General features: G+C 46.3%; 1 protein-coding gene and 1 pseudogene across 2 annotated transcripts in view; one reads left to right on the top strand and one right to left on the bottom strand.

The window, feature by feature from the left end:
• PLEKHG5 (pleckstrin homology and RhoGEF domain containing G5) overlaps positions 1-27,487 on the top strand; it is a 362,885-nt gene that overhangs the window by 192,420 nt on the left and 142,978 nt on the right. For both annotated transcript variants that reach the window (XM_089663652.1, XM_089663653.1), the window contains 3 exons: positions 12,511-12,571; positions 16,842-16,933; positions 23,941-24,077. In XM_089663652.1, the coding sequence (XP_089519778.1) occupies positions 12,511-12,571; positions 16,842-16,933; positions 23,941-24,077 (290 nt within the window). The remainder of the gene's footprint in view (positions 1-12,510; positions 12,572-16,841; positions 16,934-23,940; positions 24,078-27,487) is intronic.
• LOC149434550 (uncharacterized) lies at positions 258-2,971 on the bottom strand (annotated as a pseudogene).

Below are 27,487 nucleotides of genomic sequence, written 5' to 3'. Positions count from 1 at the left end.
CACGGGAAAAACACGACGGCGGAGGCTGCGTTCTGCTGTGCCTGGTTGTATTCTGAAACTGATTGATGTAAGTCATGTTCATATTGCAGAGCTTGGTCTTGTTGCTGCAGAACCCACTTATGTTGTTGTAGTCTGGTCTTATTGCAGAGCTTGGCCTTGGTTTTTTTTTTAGGCTTGGTTTTGTTGTTGGAGTCCTGGACTTTTTGCAGGATCTGCTCTTATTTTAGGGCCTAGTTTTTTTGTTGGGGTTCCTGCTGTTATTGCTGCAGAGCTTGGTCTTGCTTTGTGGCTTGGCTTTGTTGTTGAAGTTCCTGCTCCTGTTGTTCCTGAGCTTGACTAATTTGTTGGAGTTCCTGTTCTTGCTGTTACAGAACCTGGTTTTGTACTGGATCTTGGCTTTGTTTTTGGAGTTCCTGTTCTTGTTGTTGCAGAGCTTGGTCTAGCTTTGGGGCTTAGCTTTGTTGTTGGACTTCCTGCTCCTGTTCTTGGAGAGCCTGCTCTTGTTTTTGGAGTTCCTGCTCCTGTTCTTCCAGAGCTTGCTCTTGTTGTTGGAGTTCCTGCTCCTGTTCTTGCAGAGCCTGCTCTTGTTTTTGGAGTTCCTGCTCCTGTTCTTGCAGAGCCTGCTCTTGTTGGAGTTCCTGCTCATGTTGCAGAGCCTGCTCTTGTTGTTGGAATTCCTGCTAATGTTGCAGGGCCTGCTCTTGTTGTTGGAGTTCCTGCTGTTGTTGTTGGAGAACCTGGTCTTGTATTGGAGCTTGACTATTTAGTTGGAGTTCCTGCTCTTGTTGTTGCAGAGCTTGTTCTTGTTTTGGGGCTTGGCTTTGTTGTTGGAGTTCCTGCTCCTGTTCTTGCAGAGCCTGCTCTTGTTGCTGAAGTTCCTGCTCCTGTTTTTGCAGAGCCTGCTCTTGTTGTTGGAGTTCCTGCTCTTGTTGTTACAGAACCTGGTCTTGTATTAGAGCTTGGTTTTGTTTTTGGAGTTCCTGCTCTTGTTGTTGCAGAGCTTGGTCTTGTTTTGGGGCTTGGCTTTGTTGTTGGAGTTCCTGCTTCTGTTGCAGAGCCTGCTCTTGTTGTTGGAGTTCCTGCTCCTGTTCTTGCAGAGCCTGCCTTTGTTGTCAAAGTTCCTGCTCTTGTTGTTGAGAACCTGGTCTTGTATGGAGCCTAACTTGTTTGTTGGAGTTACTGCTCTTGCTGTTACAGAACCTGGTCTTGTATTAGAGCTTGGCTTTGTTGTTGGAGTTCCTGCTCTTGTTGTTGCAGAACCTGGTCCTGTATAGGAGCTTGGCTTTGTTGTTGGAGTTCCTGCTCTTGTTGTTGCAGAACCTGGTCCTGTATAGGAGCTTGGCTTTGTTGTTGGAGCTCCTGCTCTTGTTGCTGCAGAACTTGGTCTTGTTTTGGGGCTTGGCTTTGTTGTTGGAGTTCCTGCTTCTGTTGCAGGGCCTGCTCTTGTTGTTGAAGTTACTGCTCTTGCTGTTACAGAACCTGGTCTTGTATTGTAGCTTGGCTTCGTTGTTGGAGTTTCTGCTCTTGTTGTTGCAGAACCTGGTCTTGTTTTGGGGCTTGGCTTTGTTGGAGTTCCTGCTATTGTTGTTGCAGAGCTTGGTCTTGTTTTGGGGCTTGGCTTTGTTGTTGGAGTTCCTGCTCTTGTTGCAGAGCCTGCTCTTGTTGTTGGAGTTCCAATTCCTGTTCTTGCAGAGCCTGCTCTTGTTGTTGGAGCTCCTGCTCTTGTTGTTCCAGAACCTGGTCTTGTATTGGAGCTTGGCTTTGTTGTTGAAGCTCCTGCTCTTGTTGTTGCAGAGCTTGGTCTTATTTTGGGGCTTGGCTTTGTTGGAGTTCCTATTCCTGTTCTTGCAGAGCCTGCTCTTGTTGTTGGAGCTCCTGCTCTTGTTGCAGAACCTGGTCCTGTATAGGGGCTTGGCTTTGTTGTTGGAGCTCCTGCACTTGTTGCAGAGCTTGGTCTTGTTTTGGGGCTTGGCTTTGTTGGAGTTCCTGCTCTTGTTGCAGAGCCTGCTCTTGTTGGAATTCCTGCTCTTGTTGTTGCAGAACCCGGTCTTCTATTGGAGCTTGACTTTTTTGTTGAAATTACTGCTCTTGCTGTTACAGAACCTGGTCCTGTATTAGAGCTTGGCTTTGTTTTTGGAGTTCCTGCTCTTGTTGTTGCAGAACCTGGTCTTGATTATGGGCTTTGCTTTGTTGTTGGAGTTGCTGTTCTTGTTGTTGCAGAGCTTGGTCTTGCTTTGGGGCTTAGCTTTGTTGTTGGCGTTCCTGTCCCTGTTGTTGCAGAGCCTGCTCTTGTTGTTGGAAATCCTGCTCTTCTTGCTGCAGAGCCTGGACTTGTTTTGGGGCTTTGTTTTTTTGTTAGAGTTCCTGTTGATGTCGATGCAGAGCCCACTCTTGTTGGAGTTCCTGCTTTGCTTTTTGAAGAGCCTACTCTTGATGATGCAGAGCCTGGTCTTTTTTCGAGGCCTGGATTTGTTGTTGGAGTTCCTCATCTTGTTGTTGCCATGTCTGGCCTTGTTTTGGGGCCTGGTTTTGTTGTTAGGGTTCCTGGTCCTGTTTTTGCAGTGCCTGGTCTTGTTTTGGGGCCTGAATTCGTGATGGAGCTCCTGGTCTTCTTGTTGCAAGACTTGGTCTTGTTGTTAGAGTTTTGGTCTTGTTGCAGAGTGTGGCCTTTCTGTTGCATGGCTTGTTCTTGTAGTTCCTGGTCTTGTTGCCATCCCTGATCTTCTTGTTGTGGAGCTTTATCTTTTTGCAGAGCCTGGCTTTGTTGTTGAAGTTCCTGCTGTTGTTGTTGCAGAGCCCACTCTTATTATTAGAATTCCTGCTCTTGTTGCAGGATCTGCAGCTTGGCTTTACTGTTGGAGTTCCTGCTCCTGTTGTTACAGAGCCCGCTCTTGTTGTCAGAGTTCCTGTTCTTGTTGTTGCAGAACCTGGTCTTTTTTTTAGGCCTGGAGTTGTTGCTGGAGCTCCTCATCTTGTTGTCGCCTTGTCAGGTCTAGTTTTGGGGACCCAGTTTTGTTGCTGGAGTTTACTTATCTGGTTGCCATGCCTGGTCTTGTTTTGGGGCCTGGTTTTGTTGGTAAGGTTCCTGGTCCTGTTGTTGCAGTGCTACAGTTGTTTTGGGGCCTGGATTTGTTGATGGAGCTCCTGCTCTTCATTTTTCAGAACTTGGTCTTGTTGTTAGAGTTTTCTGGTCTTGTTGTTGAGGAGGGCGGCCTTTCTATTTCTTGGCCCGTTCCTGTAGTGCCTGGCTTTGTTGTTGCCATGCCTGATCTTCTTGTTGTGGGGCTTTGCCTTTTTGCAGAGCCTGGCCTTGTTGTTGCAAAGTGTGACCTTGTTGCATGACCTGTTCTTGTTCCTGCAGTGTCTGATCGTGTTGTTGCATGGCCTTGTCTAGTTACAGAGTGTGGCCTTGTTGCACAGTCTCTTCTTGTTCTTGCATGGCCTGGTTACTACTGTGCCTGGTCTACTGGTGGTGGGGCTTTGACTTGTTGAAGAGCCTGGCTTTACTGTTGCAGAGTGTGACCTTGTTGTTGCATGGCCTGCTGCATCTGGTCTTGTTGTTGTGGAGCCTAGTCCTGTTGTGGAGCCTAGTCTTGTTGTGGAGCCTAGTCTTGTTGTGGAGCCTAGTCTTGTTGTGGAGCCTGGTCTTGTTGTGGAGCCTGGTCTTGTTGTGGAGCCTGGTCTTGTTGTGGAGCCTGGTCTTGTTGTGGAGCCTAGTCTTGTTGTGGAGCCTAGTCTTGTTGTGGAGCCTAGTCTTGTTGTGGAGCCTGGTCTTGTTGTGGAGCCTGGTCTTGTTGTGGAGCCTGGTCTTGTTGTGGAGCCTAGTCTTGTTGTGGAGCCTAGTCTTGTTGTGGAGCCTAGTCTAGTTAGGGAGCCTAGTCTAGTTGCAGAGTCTGGCCTTGTTGTTGTGGAGCCTAGTCTTGTTGCAGAGTCTGGTCTTGTTGTTGTGGAGCCTAGTCTAGTTGCAGAGTCTGGTCTCGTTGTTGTAGAGCCTAGTCTTGTTGTGGAGCCTAGTCTAGTTGCAGAGTCTGGTCTTGTTGTTGTGGAGCCTACATAGACAAAAGTCCATCCAGTTCAACCATTAAATAAAAAAATAACAAAAAGTTATAATCCTATACCCACAGTTGATCCAGAGGAAGGCAAACTATTCTAAACTATTCTATTCCTTTATTTTCTATTCCATTTTTATTATTTTCTATTCTATTCTTTTTGAAATTCGAATTTCAGAAGACAGTTATATTTATTCTGTTTTATTCTATTTTTTTTCTGTTCTATTTTTTTTTTCTAATCTATTCTTGTCTATTCTATTCTATTTTTTTCTATTCTATTTTTTCTATTCTATTCTTTTCTATTCTGTTTTATTTTACTCTGTTCTTTTTGAGATTCACATTTCGGAAGACAGTTATATTTATTCTATTCTATTTTTTTTTCTATTCTATTCTTTTCTATTCTATTCTGTTTTATTTTACTCTGTTCTTTTTGAGATTCAAATTTCAGAAGACAGCTATATTCTAACATTGTATACATTCATAATTTTTTTTTTTTTAGGGAAAAAATACAGGTTTTTCTTCTATTCAAAAAAAAAAATGGACATTAACGGATGATCATCCATTTCCATCCGCTAGTCCATAGAAATACACGGAGGTCCTTTTTTCATCTGTAAACGGACATACAGAACGGCCTTTTTTTTTTTTTTTTTAATCTGCATGTATTCTTTTTTCTTTCTCAGAGTTTATTCTTTTTCTTTCTTTATTCTTACGTCTCTATTATATTTCAATTTTATTTTCTAAATTCCCCTCCCCCCCCCGCAGACACCTTCTCTGGGCCTTTGTATGGACAGGAAAAACAGATGGCCATCCATCCTCGTAAAATCGCCCCGAGACACTTTCCTTCTCCCTAAAACCGTTTTTTACAGGGGTGGTGACCTCCTCTTACTTAGCAACAAGTGGATTTCAGATAGTAAACCTGGTCAGGCATGCGGAATATTCCGGGCACGTTTTTTTCTTCAGTTCATTTGCTTCGTAAATCAGATTTGCAGGAAATTCCCCGGTGCTGTGGAAGGCCTTGCAGGCAATGGTGGGCCCGGGGCAAAGGTCACAGCCATCAGGTCTCGGGGTAACCTATTAATGAGGGGCGTGAGGAGGGACCTATAGGAACCATTGCAAAACGGAATGACGGATGCGTCCAATATGTGAAATCAGGATTCCAAATGAATATTTGTGTTTAGGGCCTCAGACATGAAAAATGAACAAAGCACATCCCTCCATAGTGTGTACTTGTCTCAGTCCAAAGCATTGAGTGTTACTTCTGTCTGCTGTCTCCTTCCTCTGCTATCAGCATGAATCCGAAATTTTCCTGACACCAAGAGATAAAAGGTGACAGGGGAAGGATCTCCACCACGCAGTCTGTGATTGATAGCCTCAGCTTTGCTGAAGGGGGGGGGGGGATTCCTTCCCTCCAATCGAGGTTCAGAGCGCTCCTCACTGGGCTCTGCAGAGTGGAACTTCGGCTCTCTGCCCCCTGCATTCTGAAAGCTTAGACAAGCTGTATAAATTTTACATGGCTGTTGGAAAGCGAGGGTGCAGATAAACTGGTACAACTTATATAGGAGGATTTGAAATGGACACTATTGGGTGGTAATGCCTGGAATAGCGTAAGGGGCGGTGAAGGTAGCCGATGGCAAACTTGGTTTCAGTGGTTGACCCTGAACTTTACTGTCCCATTTGGTGCCCATATATTGTCACGATTCTGTGATGCCCATGTGTTGCCACCATTGCCCATTTGTTGTGCCCCCACTGAGAGGACACTTGCCAGGATTGCCATGGACAATATTGGGTGTGCTGGTAGTGTCTGGAATAGCATAAGGGGACGGTGAAGGTGGGCAATGGCAGACTTGGCTCTAGTGGTTCACCCTGAACTTTATTGCCCATGTATTATCATTGCCCTTTTGTTGCCCGTCTATTGCTATATTGAAAAAATTATCATGATTCCCCATTTGGTGCCAAATATTGTCATGATTCCCCATTTGGTGCCAAATATTGTCATGATTCCCCATTTGGTGCCCATTATTGTCACCATTCCATGATGCCCATGTGTTGCCACCTTTGCCCATTTGTTGGGCTTTCTGCCCCTACTGAGAGGACACTTGCCAGGATTGCCATGGACAATATTGGGTGTGCTGGTAGTGTCTGGAATAGCATAAGGGGACGGTGAAGGTGGGCAATGGCAGACTTGGCTCTAGTGGTTCACCATGAACTTTATTGCCCATGTATTATCTTTGCCCTTTTGTTGCCCGTCTATTGCTATATCGAAATATTGTCATGATTCCCCATTTGGTGCCAAATATTGTCATGATTCCCCATTTGGTGCCCATATATTGTCAGGATTCCAATGATGCCCATGTGTTGCCACCATTGCCCATTTGTTGGGTTTTCTGCAGCCACTGAGAGGACACTTGCCAGGATTGGGATGGACAATATTGGGTGTGCTGGTAGTTCCTGGAATAGTGTAAGGGGGCGGTGAAGGTGGGCAATGGCAGACCTAGCTCCAGTGGTTGACCCTGAACTTTACTGCCCATGTATTATCATTGCCCTTTTGTTGCCCCCCCATTGCTATACCCAAATACTGAACTTTATTGTCCGTGTAATATCATTGCCATTGTGTTGCCCGTCTATTGCTATACTCAAATATTGTCATGATTCCCCATTGGTGACCATATATTGTCATGATTCCATAATGCCCATGTGTTGCCACCATTGCTCATTTGTTGGGTTTTCTGCAGCCACTGAGAGGACACTTGCCAGGATTGGGATGGACAATATTGGGTGTGCTGGTAATGCCTGGAATAGCGTAGGGGGGCGGTGAAGGTGGGCAATGTCAGACTTGGCTCTAGTGGTTGACCCTGAACTTTAGTGCCCTTTTGTTGCCCGTCTATTGCTATACTCAAATATTGTCATGATTCCCCATTTGGTGCCCGTTATTGTCACGATTGTCACGATTCCATGATGCCCATGTGTTGCCACCTTTGCCCATTTGTTGGGTTTTCTGCAGCCACTGAGAGGACACATTCCAGTATTGGAATGAACACTAGTGGCTGTGCTGGTAATGCCTGGAATAGTGTAAGGGGGTGGTGAGGGCAGGCGAAGGCCAACTTGGCTCCAGTGGTTCACCCTAAACTTTATTGCCCATGTATTATCATTGCCCTTTTGTTGCCCATCTATTGCTATATCCAAATATTGTCATGATTCCCCATCTGTTGCCCAAATTTATCCGCAATTCCATGTTCATGCATTGCCACCATTACCTATTTGTTACTCATGTAATATCCCTTTGCTGCCTACGTATTGTTACAATTGTTGCTTTCTTAAACAAGAATTCCCAGCATTGCCATTTTGTTGCCCACTTATGGTCAAGATTGCCAATATATTGTCCAAGTTTGTTCCTCAGTTACTGTAGGGATTGGCATCGTGTTGTGTTGCCGGTGTGTTTCCGGGTACCGACCGCTACAAGATATCACAGACGGGGCGGACTGACCATTTGGAAACTCGGGGCACTGCCCGAGGGCCCAGGGTCAGTAGGGGGCCCCATGAGATGCCCCTGGTACCTTTTTCATAGGCTTTTTGGAGTTTGGGCAAGGACACAGGGGCCCCATGATCCCCTATTGCCCGGGGGCCCCATGAGTTGTCAGTCCGCCCCTGATCACAGACATCCCTCCGGCCCCTTAATAAACAAAGCCAAGCATCACTCATAACGGGCTCAGCGCTGGGGGGCTGTGAGTGCTCAGAACTGGGCCACACACCTTATTCCTGCGGGGAATCATTTATATATCATTTACATATCCTGAATCTAATTTACATAACAAACATACAGGTGAAAAAAAAGGAATCTAGCGCAGCGCATAATAAGTGTGTTCCCGAAATAGATCATAATGCAGCATATCATTGGAACATTGCAGAGGTACATGGCTGCCCCCTGCTGGACTGAACCAGTATTGCAAGAGCTTACTTGTGTATGAAGGATCCTAAAGGGATACATGTAACCTGTCAAAATTATTATTGGGGTGTGGCCGAGGCTGAGAGGGTCGTCATGGTGGTATCTCACCTACACAAAAAACCTTTAAAAAAAATAAAAAATAAATAAATATAAATAAATAAATATATAGCGTGTGTGTGTGTATATATATATATATATATTTTTTTTTTTAATTATTATTATTATTATACAGCATTTATATAGCGCCAACAGTTTGCTCAGCGCTGTACATTAGAATGGGAGACAGAACAGGCGACAGTACAGTAACAATTCAATACACGAGGGGTTCGAGGGCCTTACAATCTAGGAATATATATACTGTATGATGAAATGCATTTTTATTACAAAATATATGAAAAATAGTTTTTAAGATAAATTTCAAATATACTGTATGTCTTTAAAAATACAAATCTACATTTTTGTAATGCATTTACATATATTTGAAATATATTTTTCAAATATTCTTCCTAAATATATTGACATATATTTAAAATGCTACAATTTTTGCCATATTCAATATATTTCAAAATATATTTAAAAATAATAATAAATAATAATAATAAATAAATAAATTAAAAAAAAAAAAAAAAAAAATATATATATATATATATATATATATATATATATATATATATATATATATATATATACTGCATGTTGAATTGCGTTTAAAAATATATGTTAAAGCAACTTTTTTATATGTTAAAAAAAATCTGAAGGATATATTTAAAAAAAATATATATTTTTAAAAATAACGTATTTAAATATTTATATATTTAAATATATTTATTTAAAAATATATGCTTCAGATTTTTTTTTCAACACACAAAAAAAGTCATTTTTTTTTTACATAAATTTGTAAATGCATTCCAAAAATGTTGATGTGTATTTTTAAAGACATGCAGTATATTTGAAATTTATTTTTAAAAATATTTTTCACATATTTTGTAATAAAATCGCATTTCAACATACAGTATATAGATATTTATTTATTGAAATATATTGAATACGGCCAAAATTGTAGCAATTCAAATATATTTTTCGTCTATGTGGGTAGTTCCAGTGACTTTGGAGGGATTTTCTCACTTCCTCTTGAGGCTATGGGACAGGAAATGAAGGGAAATCTGCCAAAGGGTTCTAACCCTCCATTCCGAGAGTAAGCTTTTGGGGTCAGCTCATTGTTTTCGGTGACAGGAGGGGGCTGAGAACACATGGCTCTCATCGGGGGGGATGTCTCCAATCCACATTTGTTGTTCTTGGAATCTCTCCCCTATTTTCATATCCTCGCCCAGCCCGGCATTGTAGGATTGTGCAGTGACCCATCTGTTCTCTCCCTGTTCCTGCACGGCGGATGCATGGGGTGTGTATAGATGCATGGGGTGTGTATCGATTCTGACCACAAGCACATTCCTTTCTGACACCCAGCTGTGCCAGCAATGTGTGAGCTCAGGGTTCAGCATCCTGACACCAGTGACACCACCTCCAGGATGGGAGCCCCAACTGGATGACGGATATTTCACAAAAGACCCGTCTATCATATATTTGTTGCTGGTGTCACTTTGCAGCGACTTCCTGTCTACATGACCACCAGTGATGGCTGCAAGGCATCTGTCAGTGTGGGTTTCCTGATGGTGACAACCGTGGACCATACCGGTGCCATGACTGTTGAAGCTTCCGCTTGTAGTCTCCATCATGGCTGTCCTAACGCATGGCAGTGCCCAGGGGCCCCAGGTGCATCGATACTCTGACATTACATCATATCTGCCATCTGTCCTGGATGTGCTCTGACAGTCACGCTTTTCACTAAGCTGTCCTGGGATGACGCGGGCAGCATCCCAGAACCTGTACTGTGCCCTCCTGACCCCCCTGTACTGTGCCCTCCTGACCCCCCTGTACTGTGCCCTCCTGATCCCCCCTGTACTGTGCCCCCCTGATCCCAGTATTGTGCCCTCCTGACCCCCCCTGTACTGTCCCCTCCTGACTCCCCCTGTACTGTGCCCTCCTGACCCCCCTGTACTGTGCCCTCCTGACCCCCCTGTACTGTGCCCTCCTGATCCCCCCTGTACTGTGCCCCCCTGATCCCAGTATTGTGCCCTCCTGACCCCCCCTGTACTGTCCCCTCCTGACTCCCCCTGTACTGTGCCCTTCTGACTCCCCCTGTACTGTGCCCTCCTGACTCCCCCTGTACTGTGCCCTCCTGACTCCCCCTGTATTGTGCCCTCCTGACCCCCCCTGTACTGTGCCCTCCTGACTCCCCCCTGTATTGTGCCCTCCTGACTCCCCCTGTACTGAGCCCTCCTGATCCCCCAGTACTGAGCCCTCCTGATCTCCCCTGATCCCCCCTGTACTGTTCCCTCCAGATCCCTCCTGTACTGTGCCCTCCTGATCCCCCCTCTACTGTGCCCTCCTGATCCCCCCTCTACTGTGCCCTCCTGATCCCCCCTTTACTGTGCCCTCCTGATCCCCCCTTTACTGTGCCCTCCTGACCCCCCTGTACTGTGCCCTCCTGATCACCCCTGTAATGTGCCCTCCTGATCCCCCCTGTACTGTGCCCTCCTAATCCCCCCTGTACTGAGCCCTCCTGATCCCCCCCTGTACTGTGCCCTCCTGACCCCCCTGTACTGTGCCCTCCTGATCCTCCCTCTACTGTGCTCTCCTGATCCCCCCTGTACTGAGCCCTCCTGATCCCCCCCTGTACTGTGCTCTCCTGATCCTCCCTCTACTGTGCCCTCCTGATCCCCCCTGTACTGAGCCCTCCTGATCCCCCCTGTACTGTGCCCTCCTGATCCCCCCTGTACTGAGCCCTCCTGACCCCCCCCTGTACTGAGCCCTCCTGACCCCCCCTGTACTGTGCTCTCCTGATCCCCCCTGTACTGTGCCCTCCTGATCCCCCCTGTACTGAGCCCTCCTGACCCCCCCCTGTACTGAGCCCTCCTGACCCCCCCTGTACTGTGCCCTCCTGATGCCGCCTGTCAGACAACTGGTGGTGAGAGTGCTGGAAGGAGTTGCTCAGACTAGACATGTGCAGAACTAAAAATGTTTAGTTTTGGTCAGTTATTTAAATTTCTTGAGTCAAATTTGGTCATTATTGAATTCAATTCAAATTTCAGAAGTTGGTTTGATTCTATCCTTTCATTTTTCCTTTATTTTTCCTTTTTCTTTTTTTCCCTTTTTTTTTCCTTCTTTTTTCCCTCCCCCCCTAATATGGCTATTGAGCTCAATAGGAGTATACTGCCACTGTATGTATGCTGTGAGTTAGGGACCTTCGATTGTACGCTCCTCGGGGGCGGGGACTGGTGTGAATGTACAATATATATGTAAAGTGCCGTGTATATTGATGGCGCTATATAAGTACCTGAAATAAATAAATAGTAAATCCTGACAGAGAGCCCCGCACCGTGTGTGCGCATGCGCGGCATCCTAAAAACTGCCTCCTGGGACATGGGCCGCGCTCGCACACCGCAGGGTCTCTGCCAGGTCCTCCAGACACCTGAACTCGGTCTATAGGGGGAGGGGCCAGGGTTCACATACTTTTGACCATATAGAGTTCTTATTCAGTTTTTAAAGCTGCTTTGGGTGGAATATGTCATGGCGGTGTTATCTTCTTCCCCAGTAGAGGGCGCCCCTCGCTCCTGCACAGAGGACTATGGTAGAAGACAAAGTGAAAGAAAATCCCAAATTTTAGGTTGTCACCAGAACAGGAACAGACGGAAGATCTTCCAATGGGGGACACTAGTTCTGGTGACTTTGGAGGGATTCCCTCACTTCTGGTTTTGGTTATGGGACAGGAAGTGAAGGGGAATCTCCCCAATGGGGACACAGATGGCGAAATAAAAATAATAATGCAAAGATTTGGAGGTTGGATGAAAGTTTTAGAATTTTCTGACTTGTTTTGATGATGTGACTTATAATGTGTACAAAGTCAGGAACTCAGCACAGGGATGGTGGGAACCCCTCACAACGGGCACAGCAGGCGTACAGACCTGGGAACTCAGCACAGGGATGGTGGGAACCCCTCATGATGGGCACAGCGGGCGTACAGACCCGGGAACTCAGCACAGGGATGGTGGGAACCCCTCATAATGGGCACAGCGGGTGTACAGACCCGGGGACTCAGCACAGGGATGGTGGGAACCCCTCATAATGGGCACAGCAGGTGTACAGACCCGGGAACTCAGCACAGGGATGGTGGGAACCCCTCATAATGGGCACAACAGACGTACAGACCCGGGAACTCAGCACAGGGATGGTGGGAACCCCTCATGATGGGCACAGCGGGCGTACAGACCCGGGAACTCAGCACAGGGATGGTGGGAACCCCTCATGATGGGCACAGCGGGCGTACAGACCCGGGAACTCAGCACAGGGATGGTGGGAACCCCTCATGATGGGCACAGCGGGCGTACAGACCCGGGAACTCAGCACAGGGACGGTGAATCATTTTCAATGTGTAATTGTTCGTTGTGGTTTTGGTTGCAGAGAGAAGAAGTCGGTGGGGTTGAAGTTAACGAAGAAGAAGACGAGGAGGCGGCACACAGATGTAAGGTTCTATCCTTCCTCAGAGTGATGTCATCTTCCTCCGCGTCCACACTAAATGCGTCATTCCTGCTTCCTCCCTCGGGGGGCCCGCGTCCCATCTAGCAGAATACTCCTGCGTGGGTTACAACACCAACTAGCCATCGCACACAGTGCACTTTGCTTGACTATAGCAGCCCTCTCTTTATACCTTGATCAGTTGCAATGACCTGTGAAATGCTCAACTGCTGAACGCTGGCTCCATCTAGTGGCCATAATGCTGTATTTTCCCGATTTAGGTAGTTCAGGAAACTATCGCATTATGGCCACTGGATGGAGCCGGTGATCAGGAAGTAAACATATTAGACACATTGCGGGAATTATTTGTGACGGCTGTGCAAATACAAAGACATTCACAGAGCGATTGTTTTTATTTAATAAATAGACCCCTTAGGCTTCCCAATCAGATACAACTGTCAGTTTTTCAGGTGGATCCAATCAGCAGGTCTATGGGCAGGCAGACCTCTAAGGCCAGGATCACATCTATGCAGGTTGCGGCTGATGCGTTTTCTGGCGTGTTTTGCGCTGCGTTTTTGATGAGGTTTGCAGGTTTTTGGGGGCTAATAAGAAGGTGTGACGGTTCTGTTCTCAAGTCGCATCAAAGTAATGCAGGAATGTACATGTGTCCGAAGGAGCGTGTGAGATGTCGGGGATCAGCGGTTATGGTCAGGGATCGCGGTCCATCCCTGACATGCGACTTGAATGCCGGAGAATGCAGGCTCCACCCACTACAGAAATCTCTCTCTTCCCTCTCCCCTCCCCCCTCCCCCCTCTCTCACTCCCCCCTCTCTCTCCCCCCTCTTGCCCCTCTCTCTTCTCTCTCCCCTCTCTCTCTCTCTCTCTCCTCTCCCCCCTCTCTCTCCTCTCTCTCCCTCTCTGTCCCTCCCCCCTCTCTCCCTCCCCCTCTCTCTCCCCCCTGTTGCCACTCTCTCTCTCTCTCTCTCCTCTCCCCCCCTCTCTCCTCCCCCCCCTCTCCTCTCTCTCCCTCTCTGTCCCTCCCCCCCTCTCTCCCTCCCCCCCCTCTCTCCTCTCGCCCCTTTTTCTCATTCCTCTCTCCCCCCCTCTCTCCTCCCTCTCTCTCCCTCTCCCCCCTCTCTCCCTCTCCCCCCTCTCTCCCCCCTCTCACCCCTCTCTCTCTCTTTCCTCTCTCCCCCCTCTCTCTCTCCCTCTCCACCCCCCCCTCTCGCCCCTCTCTCTTCTCTCTCTCCCTACCCCCTCTCTCTTTCCTCTCTCTCCCTCCCTCTCCTCTCTCTCTCCCTCTCCACCCCCCCTCTCTCCCTCCCCCCCTCTCTCTCTCCTCCCCTCTCTCTCTCCTCTCTGCCCCCCTCTCTCTCCTCTCTGCCCCTCTCTCTCCCCCCCTCTCCCCCCCTCTCTCTCCCCCCTCCCCCTCTCTATCCCCCCCCTCTCCCCCCTCTCTCCCCCCTCTCTCCCCCCTCTCTCTCTCTCCCCCTCCCCCCCTCTCCCTCTCTCCCCCTCTCCCCCTCTCCCTCTCTCCCCCTCCCTCCCTCTCCCCCCTCTCTCCCCCCTCTCCCCCCTCTCTCCCCTCTCTCCCCCCTCTCTCCCCTCTCTCCCCTCTCTCTCCCCTCCCTCCCCTCTCTCCCCCCTCCCTCTCTCCCCTCTCTCCTTCTCCCTCTCTCCCCTCTCTCCTTCTCCCTCTCTCTCTTCCCCTCTTCCTCAGATCGTATGGGACCACACCCAGGGGGAGGTTTGTGCAGTCCCATACGATCTGTCAGTGTGTAGTGTGCTGGATGGATGACAGGAGGGAGATCCCACAGAAGACAGCACAGCTCACCTACTCCAGGCTCTTTCATCTCTGCCACTTCTCCTCTCCCTGCTCCAGGCCGTCCCCTGGTCCTGGCTTGTCAGCTGCTGGAGGGAGAGATACACAACCAACTTTCGCTCTGCAACTGCCCTCCCCCACCACATCGATCTTCCTGCTGTCCGCCGCTGCTCAAAAGGTCCCTTTTTCCGGGCTGTGCCGCCCCCTTTAAAATTGCCGCCCTAGGCAAATGCCTTGTTTGCCTTGTGGTAGACATGCCCCTGGTCCCCACCCAACCCGAATGAGCAATGAACAATGGAAGAAAATCCCCCAATCCGGGTGCAGCGTCATCCCCAAAAAGGCTGGAATTGCCGCCAAAGGTGTTATCTGTTATCCTGCCAGGGACAGCGCTGGTGAGCGCAGGTTTTTCAGGGACAGACGCCTCAAAACCGGGGACTGTCCCCAGCAAACTGGGACATACGGCCACCACCATAGCCTACAGCGCCACCTCCTGTCTTAAAAGGAGAATGCAAAGCATTACCCTGCAATGTTTGATATGTAACTCAAAGGAGAGAAAAAAAGCATTTATTATACATTTCACTCCTAATGCAAATATTATTTTTAAAATTTTTTTTTAAATCACCAAAATTAAAAAGAGGCAAAAATAAAATATCTACAAGCAGCCGAGACAATGTCCTGTGTTCACGTTTTCTGTGTGAAGCTCGGCAGCCAGCCAGTAGGAGAGGAAAAAGGAAGAGGGGAATTCTCCAGGGGGGGAGGGGAAGCTGGAGTGGAGATGGGGAATCAGTGTCAGCGGGGCGATGGAATTGATGAACACCAACGGTGCAGGACCGCTCCTCGCCAGGGAAAGAGAACCTGTCACAGCGCAAGAATCCGCATTTTATTATAACTGAGCGGGCGGAGGGTGGGACTCTATAAGATGGGAGGAGTCCAGAGCTGAGAGCCAGCAACGGTAGACTTCTCCCCAGATACAAAGACCGCCTCAGCAAAAATAGATCACCACACACAACAATAAACTCCCCCCACAACAATGCCCCCCGCAATGAAATACCACCATAGCAACAATAGACCTCCAGCAGCAACAACAGATCCCCCAGCAGGCAGAAGCAATAGACCTCTCCCTCAACAGTAGATCCCTCCCAGCATCAACAGAGGCCCCTACACCAACAACAGCAGAGGCCTCCAGAAAAATGAGACCCCCTCAGCATCAATAGATCACCACACACAATAGACCCCCCAGCAAACAATGTCCCCCCGCAATGAAATACCACTTAGCAACCATAGACCCCAGCAGCAACAACAGATCTCCCAGCAGGCAGCAACAAAAGACCCCTCCCTCAACAGTAGATCCCTCCCAGCAACAATAGAGCCCCCTACGATGACAACAGTAGAGGCCACCAGAAACATTAGACCCCCTCAGCAACAATAGATAACCACACACAACAATAGACACCCCCAGCAACAACGCACCCCCTCCACAAAAAAATACCACCTTAGCAACAATAGACCCCCAGCAGCAACAACAGATCCACCAGCAGGCAGCAACAATAGACCTCTCCCTCAACAGTAGCTCCCTCCCAGCAACAATAGAGCCCCCAAAAACAGACCCCATCAGCAACAATAGATCACCACACACAGCAATATACCCCCCAGCAACAATGCCCCCCTTCACAAAAAAATACCACCCCAGCAACAATAGACCTCCAGCAGCAACAGCAGATCCCCTAGCAGGCAGAAGCAATAGACCCCTCCCTCAACAGTAGATCCATCCCAGAAACAATAGAGCGTCCTACGACAACAACAGTAGAGGTCCTCAGAAAAATTAGACCCCCTCAGCAACAATAGATCGCCACACACAGCAATAGACCCCCCCAGCAACAATGCCCCCCCCCCCACAAAAAAATACCACCCCAGCAACAATAGACCCCCAGCAGGCAGAAGCAATAGATCCCTCCCAGCAACAATAGATGGTGATGGTGGGAACCCCTCATAATGGGCACAGCGGGTGTACAGACCCGGGAACTCGGCACAGGGATGATGGGAACCCTTCATAATGGGCACAGCGGGGGTACAGACCAGGGAACTCATTACCAGCATTTACAACATTTATTTATTTCAGGTACATATATAGCGCCATCAATTTACTCTGCACTTTACATATATATTGTACATTCACATCAGTCCCCGCCCCTGAGGAGCGTACAATCTAAGGTCCCTAACTCACATTCATACATACACATACTAGGGACAATTTAGAGAGGAACCAATTCACCTCCCAGCATGTCTTTGGAGTGTGGGAGGAAACCCACGCAGGCACAGGGAGAACATGCAAACTCCAGGCATGTGGTGCTGTGTTTGGAATTCAAACCAACGACCCCGAGTACTGCCAGGCAGAAGTGCTAACCACTGTGCTGCCCATACCACATGTAAGATATTTCCTATTTTCTCTCAACAGGATCCGAGTAAAGAATGCTTCACATTAAAGTTCGATCTGAATGTCGATATAGAGACGGAAATCGTCCCAGCGATGAAGAAGAAATCTCTGGGGTATGCCTTCTCAGTTTTGTATCCCATCACCGGTGTTTGGGACATCCCAACGAAGTTTGCTGAGTATATCTAAAGCCACAACTCTTTTTTTTTTTTTTTTTTTTACATTCTAGATAGCGTGCGGTTTGTTTCGCTCTGAATTTAAATTTGGACTAATTTTTCGTGATTCGGATGTATCCGAATGACAATAGTACTGAATTTACATAAATCTGTAAATACCAAAATGAAATTTTGTACGAAATTAGAAAACAAATTTGAATTATAAACGTATTGCTGACTATTGCTGGTTTCCTTCAAAGACTGCGTGTGAGTGTTAGCATATAGGCATCTACCGAAATTCGAATTTAGAAAAGAATAGAATAAAACAATAGTATGGAATAGAATAGAACAGAACAGAAAGGAATAGAATAAAACATAAAGGAATAGAATAGAGACGAATTAGAAAACAAATTTTAATTATAAACATATTGCTGACTATTGCTGATTTCCTTCAAGCTCCTCCACACCAAACACATGGAATCATGTCTATATAGGTAGGTAGGTATGATGGTCAGGTGATAGTCAAGAGTCCTCAGGTGTGAATTTGTTCCCATTAGTGAGGTCAGGGCTCTGTGCTGGACACTCAAGTTCCTCCACACCAAACAAACACATGGAACCATGTCTATATAGGTAAGTATGATGGTCAGGTGGTCAGGTCATGGTCAGGCATCCACAGACTGTGGGAATTTGTGCCCAGGTCAGGCACTGAGGAGTTCAGTAGGGTTAAGGTCAGGGCTCTGTGCAGGACACTCAAATTCCTCCACACCAAAGACATGAAACCATATCTATATAGGTAGGTATGATGGTCAGGTCATGGTCAGGAGTCCACAGGTGTGAATTTGTTCCCATTTGTGAGGTCAGGTACTGATATTGGATGAGAAGACTTGGCTCACAATTGGTTTTCCAATTGACCCCAGAGGAGTTCAGTAGGGTTGAGGTCAGGGCTCTGTGAAGGACACTCAAGTTCCTCCACACCAAACACATGAAACCATGTCTATATAGGTAGGTATGATGGTCAGGAGTCCACAGGTGTGAATTTGCACCCATTTGTGAGGTCAGGGCTCTGTGCTGGACACTCAAGTTGCTCCACAGCAAACACATGGAACCATGTCTATATAGGTAAGTATGATGGTCAGGTGGTCAGGTCATGGTCAGGAGTCCACAGACTGTAGGAATTTGTGCCCAGGTCAGGCACTGAGGTGTTCAATCGGGTTGAGGTAAAGGCTCTGTGCTGGACACTCAAGTTCCTCCACATCAAACACATGAAACCATGTCTATATAGGTAGGTATGTTGGTCAGGTGATGGTCAGGAGTCCACAGGTGTGAATTTGCACCCATTTGTGAGGTCAGGGCTCTGTGCTGGACACTCTAGTTCCTCCACACCTAACAAACACATGGAACCATGTCTATATAGGTAAATATGATGGTCAGGTCATGGTCAGGAGTCCACAGGCTGTGTGAATTTGTTCCCATTTGTGAGGTCAGGTACTGATATTGGATGAGAAGACTTGGCTCACAATTGGTTTTCCAATTGACCCCAGAGGAGTTCAGTAGGGTTGAGGTCAGGGCTCTGTGAAGGACACTCAAGTTCCTCCACACCAAACACATGAAACCATGTCTATATAGGTAGGTATGATGGTCAGGAGTCCACAGGTGTGAATTTGCACCCATTTGTGAGGTCAGGGCTCTGTGCTGGACACTCAAGTTCCTCCACACCAAACACATGAAACCATGTCTACATAGGTAGGTAGGTATGATGGTCAGGTGATAGTCAGGAGTCCACAGGTGTGAATTTGCTCCCATTTGTGAGGTTAGGCTCTGTGCAGGACACTCAAGTTGCTCCACAGCAAACACATGGAACCATGTCTATATAGGTAAGTATGATGGTCAGGTGGTCAGGTCATGGTCAGGAGTCCACAGACTGTAGGAATTTGTGCCCAGGTCAGGCACTGAGGTGTTCAGTCGGGTTTGATTTAAAGGCTCTGTGCTGGACACTCAAGTTCCTCCACATCAAACACATGAAACCATGTCTATATAGGTAGGTATGTTGGTCAGGTGATGGTCAGGAGTCCACAGGTGTGAATTTGCACCCATTTGTGAGGTCAGGGCTCTGTGCTGGACACTCTAGTTCCTCCACACCTAACAAACACATGGAACCATGTCTATATAGGTAAATATGATGGTCAGGTCATGGTCAGGAGTCCACAGGCTGTGTGAATTTGTTCCCATTTGTGAGGTCAGGCACTGATATTGGATGAGAAGACTTGGCTCACATCTGGTTTTCCAATTGACCCCAGAGGTGTTCAGTAGGGTTGAGGTCAGGGCTCTGTGCAGGACACTCATGTTCCTCCACACCAAACACATGAAACTATGTCTATATAGGTAGGTAGGTATGATGGTCAGGTGACAGTCAGGAGTCCAGGGGTGTGAATTTGCTCCCATTTGTGAGGTCAGGCTCTGTGCTGGACACTCAAGTTCCTCCACAGCATACACATGAAACCATGTCTATATACAGTCAGGTCCATAAATATTGGGACATGGACACAATTCTAACATTTTTGGCTCTATACACCACAATGGATTTGAAATGAAACTGATCAAGATGTGCTTTAACTGCAGACTGTCAGCTTTAATTTGAGGGTATTTACATCCAAATCAGGTGAACGGTGTAGGAATTACAACAGTTTGCATATGTGCCTCCCACTTGTTAAGGGACCAAAAGTAATGGGACAATTGGCTTCTCAGCTGTTCCATGGCCAGGTGTGTGTTATTCCCTCATTATCCCAATTACAATGAGCAGATAAAAGGTCCAGAGTTCATTTCAAGTGTGCTATTTGCATTTGGAATCTGTTGCTGTCAACTCTCAAGATGAGATGCAAAGAGCTGTCACTATCAGTGAAGCCTTCATTAGGCTGAAAAAACAAAACAAACCCATCAGAGAGATAGCAAAAACATTAGGCGTGGCCAAAACAACTGTTTGGAACATTCTTAAAAAGAAGGAACGCACCGGTGAGCTCAGCAACACCAAAAGACCCGGAAGACCACGGAAAACAACTGTGGTGGATGAGCGAAGAATTCTTTCCCTGGTGAAGAAAACACCCTTCACAGCAGTTGGCCAGATCAAGAACACCCTCCAGGAGGTAGGTGTATGTGTGTCAAAGTCACCAATCAAGAGAAGACTTCACCAGAGTGAATACAGAGGGTTCACCACAAGATGGAAACCATTGGTGAGCCTCAAAAACCCAGCGTCTGGTGATGTCTATGCATTCCACACTTCAGGCTGTAATTGGCTGCAAAGGATTTACAACCAAGTATTAAAAGGGAAAGTTTGATTTATGATTATTATTCTGTCCCATTACTTTTGGTCCCTTAACAAGTGGGAAGCACATATGTTGTAATTCCTACACCGTTCACCTGATTTGGATGTAAATACCCTCAAATTAAAGCTGACAGTCTGCAGTTAAAGCACATCTTGTTCATTTAATTTCAAATCCATTGTGGTGTATAGAGCCAAAAATGTTAGAATTGTGTCCATGTCCCAATATTTATGGACCTGTGTAGGTAAGTATGATGGTCAAGTGGTCAGGTCATGGTCAGGAGTCCAGATGTGTGAATTTGCTCCCATTTGTGAAGTCAGGGCTCTGTGCTGGACACTCAAGTTCCTCCACACCAAACACATGAAACCATGTCTATATAGGTAAGTATGGTGGTCAGGTGGCCAGGTCATGGTCAGGAGTCCACAGGCTGTAGGAATTTGTGCCCAGATCAGGCACTGAGGTGTAAATATTACATCCTCTTTACCGGACTTCAATAAGTCGTTCCAAAGATCAGTATGTCTGTACAGTTAAACCAAAGACACCAGTCGTTTTCCATTTCATACCAGACGCAGTACAGCAAACTGAAATCCTATTGGCCACCACTGTTAGCGCACTTTGAAGGTAATCATAGCACTTTTTATGAATTATGCTATGAAGTGTATTTAATTTTTCGTTTCTGTGACTGTATACATTTCACATTGCGCTGGTGTCACTAATAGAGACCGAGTGTAATTGAACAAACCCTTTTCAGCCTCGTAAAAATAGGAATTTCACATATTCCAGCAAAGTCAAGCAGAAAATTCCATCGCCACTTAATCCCCAGGAGGGAATCGACCCTCATCAGCTTGTCATTTGGTGTCTCATGGTATCAAAGAGCTTTGAGAACAAAAAGGTCATTCTGTAGATGAAAGATTGTCACACTGGTGATGCTCTTTATCGTGATAGAGACCGTCTCATTAACATCGGACGCAGCTCATTTATACAGTGTGGCCCCTCATTGAGCCGCCGCTCTGACCTTTAAATCAGGAATGTGAGTGAAAGGTCACCGAGATACCTGTAGCCAAAGATAACTCAATTTCAGCCACCATACTGTACATCTCGTCTAGAATTCCGTTCAGTATTTGTCTGTAGTGCCGTCTGAACCTCTTGGTTGACAAGTTAAAGTGAACCTGTCAAGGGCGAATAATGGTGGCTTCCATTACTGGCCCCCTTTTTGGTGGCTGGTTGTGTCTGTTCTAAGTACACTATGTGGTGAAACATTTGTGAACAGCTATATGAACCTGTTGGACATCCCATTCCAAGAGCATAGTCATTAAAGCCCATCTCCCAGAATTAGACAAAATCCATCCCTTGCAGTGGGGCCCCCAGACTGCGCGGGTTAAATTCTTCTTTTGTCTAGGATGTACAGAAACAGGTATATTACCTAACTTAACCTCAGCAAGCTCTGGCGCTGTCCTCTTCTCTCTCCAGTCTCCAGGAGTTCACTTGGTTCTTCTCATGTACAATGCAGGGCTGTCAACCATGAGCACCTCTGGGTAGTAGAGTCGTTTCAGAATTTGGACCAAATTTCATAAATTCACATGTCCTAATCTAAATTTCAGTATTTCTGGCAGTTCGGATTTCCAAAAGGTTTCTGGAAGAAAGGGACCAAAGACTGCTCCAAGGGCTGTTTCTGCTTCATATCTGCTTCAGCTGTTGTCCAAGCATCCTTGGCTTGACTGGCCAGTGCCTCCATCTCCCACCCTTTTATCTCAGTATCCTCGGTAGAATTTTTAAAGAACGTGACTATTTTTGGCCCCATAATCTTATCAGGCTGGATTGCCAAGAGCTCCCCAAAACCATTTTTAAAAAAAATTACATTTTCTGCTCTGAAATACACACTTTTTGGAGCCTGGTTCAGATTTATGTTGACTTCAATGGGTCTTCTTTTTTGGAAATTCCAGATTTCAGATTTTCAAATTTTTTTGGAAGTTCAGCCAAACCATAACTGATCAAATTTTTCAGACGTTATATCACCTGTGATTGAGAGTTCAGGTACTGCAGTTGAAAGAGAAGACCTAGCAAGCTATTTGACTGTCAATTCAACCCAAAGGTGGTCAGTAGATTTGAGGTCAGGGCTCTGTGTAGGACTCTCGAGTTCCTCCACACCAAACTATGGATACTTTCAGAGTTGTCTGTGGGAATTTTTGCCCATTTGGTCAGAAGAACATTTGTAAGATCAAGTACTGATGTAATAAATGGGAAAACCTGTCTCGTAATCCAATTCATCCCAAAGATGTTCAGTAGGGGTGAGGTCAGGGACCTATAGGACACTCATGTTCCTCCACACCAAACTGGTTAAAGCATGTCTTTATGAAGCTGGCTTTGAGCACAGTCATGCTGGAACTGAAAGAACCTTTCCAAAACTGTTACCACATAAAAAGGAAGTGCAGGGAAAGGCTAGAACCCCGGTCATCCAAAAGAACATTTGTGAGGTCAGGTACTGATGCTGGATGAGAAGACCTGGCCCACAGTCGGTGTTTCAATTCATCCCAAAGGTGTTCAGTAGGGCTGAGGTCAGGGCTCTGTGTGGAACACCAAACACATGAACCTATGTCTCTATGGAGCTGGTGCCACTGTTGTGGCAAGGCTTCCCACAAAATTATGTACTGTGTCTGTGGAAATTTGTGCCCAGTTAACCAAAAGAACAGTTATGAGATCAGGTACTGATGTTGGATGAGAAGACCTGGCTCTGTGCAGGACATTTGAGTTCCTCCACACCAAACTGTGGCTAATTTCAGAGTTGTCTGTGGGAATTTGTGTCCATTTGGCCAGAAGACCATTAGCAAGATCAAGTACTGATGTTGTTTGAGAAGACCTGGCTCACAATCTAATTAATCCCAAAGGTGTTCGGTAGGGTTTAGGTCAGGGTTCTGTGTAGACCATTCCAGTTCCTCCACACCAAATTGGTCAAACCATGTTTTTATGGAACTGGCTTTTTACACAGTCATGTTGGAACTGAAAAGGACATTTCCAAGACTGGAAGCACAGGGGAAGGCTACAACCCCAGTCATCCAAAAGAACATTTGTAAAGTCAGGTATTGATGTTGGATGAGAAGACTTGGCACACAGGTGGCCGTCATACTGGAACAGAAAAGAGTCCCCACCAAGCTGTTACCACAAGGTTTGAAAACCACAATTGGTTAAAATGTATTTCTATTCTATAGTACTAACAATACTCTTCAGTGGAAACACCTGAACTCATTAATTTTAGGGTTGCCCTCATCATTTTTATTGTACCTTTGAGTAATAGATCTGGAATACGCATGTTGCGAATGAGTGTCAGAATTCCTCATCTCTATACTTGTTAAGGGTCAGTTATTTGAACAGCATTGAACCCATGATAGGTAGGAACTAGCATCCTCAAAAAAAAATTGTAGTGGTGATGAATTCTCTTTAAATATCTCTTTTCTTCACTCACATTTTCCTTCAGAGGTCATAAAATGATTCTTTCTGTACCTACACATAAGTGTGGAGTTAGGGGTCTCTGGGCCTTTTTGCTATTTGGCGGTTGGAGTGGAGGGTAGGGTTCTGCCTTATGCTAAGCTATAAAAATTGAGTCGTTAAGTATTCATTCAGTTTAATTTACATTTCTCAATCTCTATATTTCAGAGAAGTTTTGATACCGGCGTTCGAGAGGAAAGGGATCGAGCTCAGTAAAGTGGATATATTTCTAGACCAGTCCAACACGCCTCTGTCTCTCAACTTTGAAGCATATCGCTTTGGAGGGCACTATTTGAAAGTGAAAGGTAATGCTGACCAACTACGTGAGCTTGCCAGCCATATTTTATTTTTTTAAATCCGAGGTGGTGCGCAAAAACAAAACACCTACGTGTATAAAAAAGTGTATGTGAAAACACACGCAAAGAAGTGCATTTAAGGGTGTGCCTCTTGTCCACCCCTCGAAGGAGAAGGCTCTTACCATGACCCTGGACGCAAGGCTCCTGACAGGTTCAAGGCTCAAACATGGTCCACCTAGCTAAAAGGCCGGATGGACCATTCTCCTCATGGCCAGCTAAAGCCAGCCACCAAGTACTAGGTGAGGGGCTCCCCTGAAGAGATTCCCCCCCGGTTCAGAGCAGGAAGGAAACTGGTGGCCACACATCCTCCCTCTAGACTTCAGGGTAGGCCCAAGGACCCACACCTTCCATTAAGTGAAAGAAATGAGCGATGAAACCTTGAAAACCTTGAGCTATGAAACCTTGAAACCTTGTTCAACTGGAGAACTGAACATTTGGTACTTGATTTTCCCTTTTTTGGATCTACTTAGTTTTGACAATATTTCCACCAAGTGTGAGCTTTGCTTCAGGTCCATTGAAAATATTAGCAAACTGGTGGTATTGCTTTCTGTTGCTAGGTTGTCACATGCAAAGTTCACCTTCTACTGCCATTTATCGGAGGTTCCTGGACATTGCATGCAGAGCACACACCTAAGCCACACCATTGAACCAAGACCAACTTCACATCTATTCATGTGAAGTGGAGGTTCCTGGACATTGCATCCAGAGCACACACCTAAGCCAGACCATTGAACCAAGACCGACTTCACATCTATTCATGGGAAGTGGAGGTTCCTGGACGCTGCATCCAGAGCACACACCTAAGCCAGACCATTGAACCAAGACCGACTTCACATCTATTCATGTGATGTAGGACCTCTCAGTAGGCCAAATTCTGAATGTTCAGCTCACCACTAGAGCTTAGAGAAGTTTTCTGACTTCTAGCAGCATGCTTCCCTTGTAATATTAATGTCCACTACTATTACCAGATGGGAGGGTGGCTGTACCATCAACCACAAGTTGGCACCATTCCTGAGCAGTCCTTCTACCCTCTGAATCTGTGTGGCCTGCTCAGCACACTGACCAATTTATGGCCAAAACCAATTTACTTACTCGACCAGATGGCGCACCCCCATGTTGCAACAGTGGACTGTCCCTCAATGTCGTCATGTCCAATGCAGGGTTAGGAACCTTACACCACTAGAACATGGGGGACTGGTGGGTGGGGGGGATAGAGACACTATCTAGCAGCACAGAGGATCGAGTGATTAAGTCTTCTTTTCCATGCCCCCTAGACCTAAACGAACAATTAACTGCGGGCACAGCCCCACTACAAGAAAGAATTTTCAAGTTTCCTAAAATTGGGCTTTTTTAACCTCTTAGCCCCGGCGCCTCCCTGCCCTTTAAGAATTTCAGGAGGCGGGGTGGGGTCTTAGGGTCATGCAACCGCCGTGATTCGCCGTCACGGCGATCACATGATCGGAAAAGGTCCCGGTCGAAAGGGGAGTTAAGGACCTTTCCGGAAGTCGCGGACATATGTGCTGGGAGCGCGCAGGGCGCGCGCTCTCAGCACATATGTATTTTCTAATAGCACGCAGATATGGCCAAGGCCCAGACGCCGAGAGGCCACATAGTTGCGTGCAGTCGGCACCAAGGGGTTAAATATGTACAACTTTGTACGTATTTCGTCAGTAACGTCTGGCCCCTGATGACGAAATGCGTTGGGTAGAGCTTCTTGCTGCATAATACCTTTGGGAACATCTGGTGTGGTCCGTATATGAAAGTCAACTGAAACAAGAAGATTTGTGGTATTTCAAGCGTTTATGACCTTCTTTGAGAGAAGAGATCAGATATCTCTGGTGAGTGCGGTGTGTTACCCTTCTTGGGAAGAGAGGAACCGCACCGATTTCTTAGGTGTCTTTATCTTTGCACATTGGGAACATGGAGGCTGGATATGAAGCTTCATAGAAAAATGGGCTTTTGTTCATAATTATAGGGAAGCATTCACATTGTTACTTATTTTGCGCATGATATGTAGAGGTACTTATTTATAGCATCACCATAGTGATTCACAGTATTTAAGGAGCGCGGTATGTATGGTTTGTATGTTTTTAGGCTTTTTCAGCTTACCGACGGCCATACTTATATTCATTTTATTTTTATTAGTGCTCCATCATTGATGTCAGAAGGAGGAATAGTGCCCCATCATTGATGTCAGTAGGAGGAATAGTGTCCCATCATTGGTGTCAGTGGGAGGAATAGTGCTCCATCATTGGTGTCAGTAGGATGAATAGTGCCCCATCATTGGTGTCAGTGAGAGGAATAGTGCCTCATCATTGGTGTCAGTGGAAGGAATAGTGCCTCATCATTGGTGTCAGTGGGAGGAATAGTGCCCCATCATTGGTATTAGTGGAAGGAATAGTGCCCCATCATTGGTGTCAGTGGGAGGAATAGTGCCCCATCATTGGTATCAGTGGGAGGAATAGTGCCCCATCATTGGTGTCAGTGGGAGGAATAGTGTCTCATCATTGGTGTCAGAAGGATGAATAGTGCCCCATCATTGGTGTCAGTAGGAGGAATAGTGTCTCATCATTGGTATCAGTGGGAGGAATAGTGCCCCATCATTGGTGTCAGTGGGAGGAATAATTACATAGTTAGTCTGGCTGAAAAAAAGACAAAAGTCCATCCAGGTCAACCAAAAAAAAATTATAATCCTACAGTTGGTCCAGAAAAAGGCAAAAACCCAGGACTTTCCTACGCAATCCACTGAGCTGGCCACAACCAACTCTTGAGGGAGTCTATTCCACATTCTCACAGCTCTCACTGTGAAGAAACCTTTCTCTGTTTGGAGATTACATTTATTTTCCTCCAGACGTAAAGAGCGCCCCCTTGTCCTCTGTGATGACCTCAGGGGGAATAACTACACCGAGTTCACTATATGAACCACTGATGTATTTATACATGGAGATCATATCCCCCCTTATGTATTATACATGGAGATCATATCCCCCCCCTTATGTATTATACATGGAGATCATATCCCTCCCCTTATGTATTATACATGGAGATCATATCCCCCTTATGTATTATACACGGAGATCATATCCCCCCTTATGTATTATACATGGAGATCATATCCCCCCTTATGTATTATACATGGAGATCATATCCCCCCTTATGTATTATACATGGAGATCATATCCCCCCTTATGTATTATACATGGAGATCATATCCCCCCCTTATGTATTATACATGGAGATCATATCCCCCCTTATGTATTATACGTGGAGATCATATCCCCCCTTATGTATTATACATGGAGATCATATCCCCCCTTATGTATTATACATGGAGATCATATTCCCCCTTATGTATTATA

The sequence above is a fragment of the Staurois parvus genome, unplaced genomic scaffold, assembly GCF_062004578.1.
Source record: "Staurois parvus isolate SC_StPar_1 unplaced genomic scaffold, SC_StPar_1.0 ptg001740l, whole genome shotgun sequence".
NCBI lineage: Eukaryota > Metazoa > Chordata > Amphibia > Anura > Ranidae > Staurois > Staurois parvus.
The sequence above is the reverse complement of the archived record's forward strand: the minus strand, read 5'-3'. Positions and strand labels throughout refer to the sequence as shown.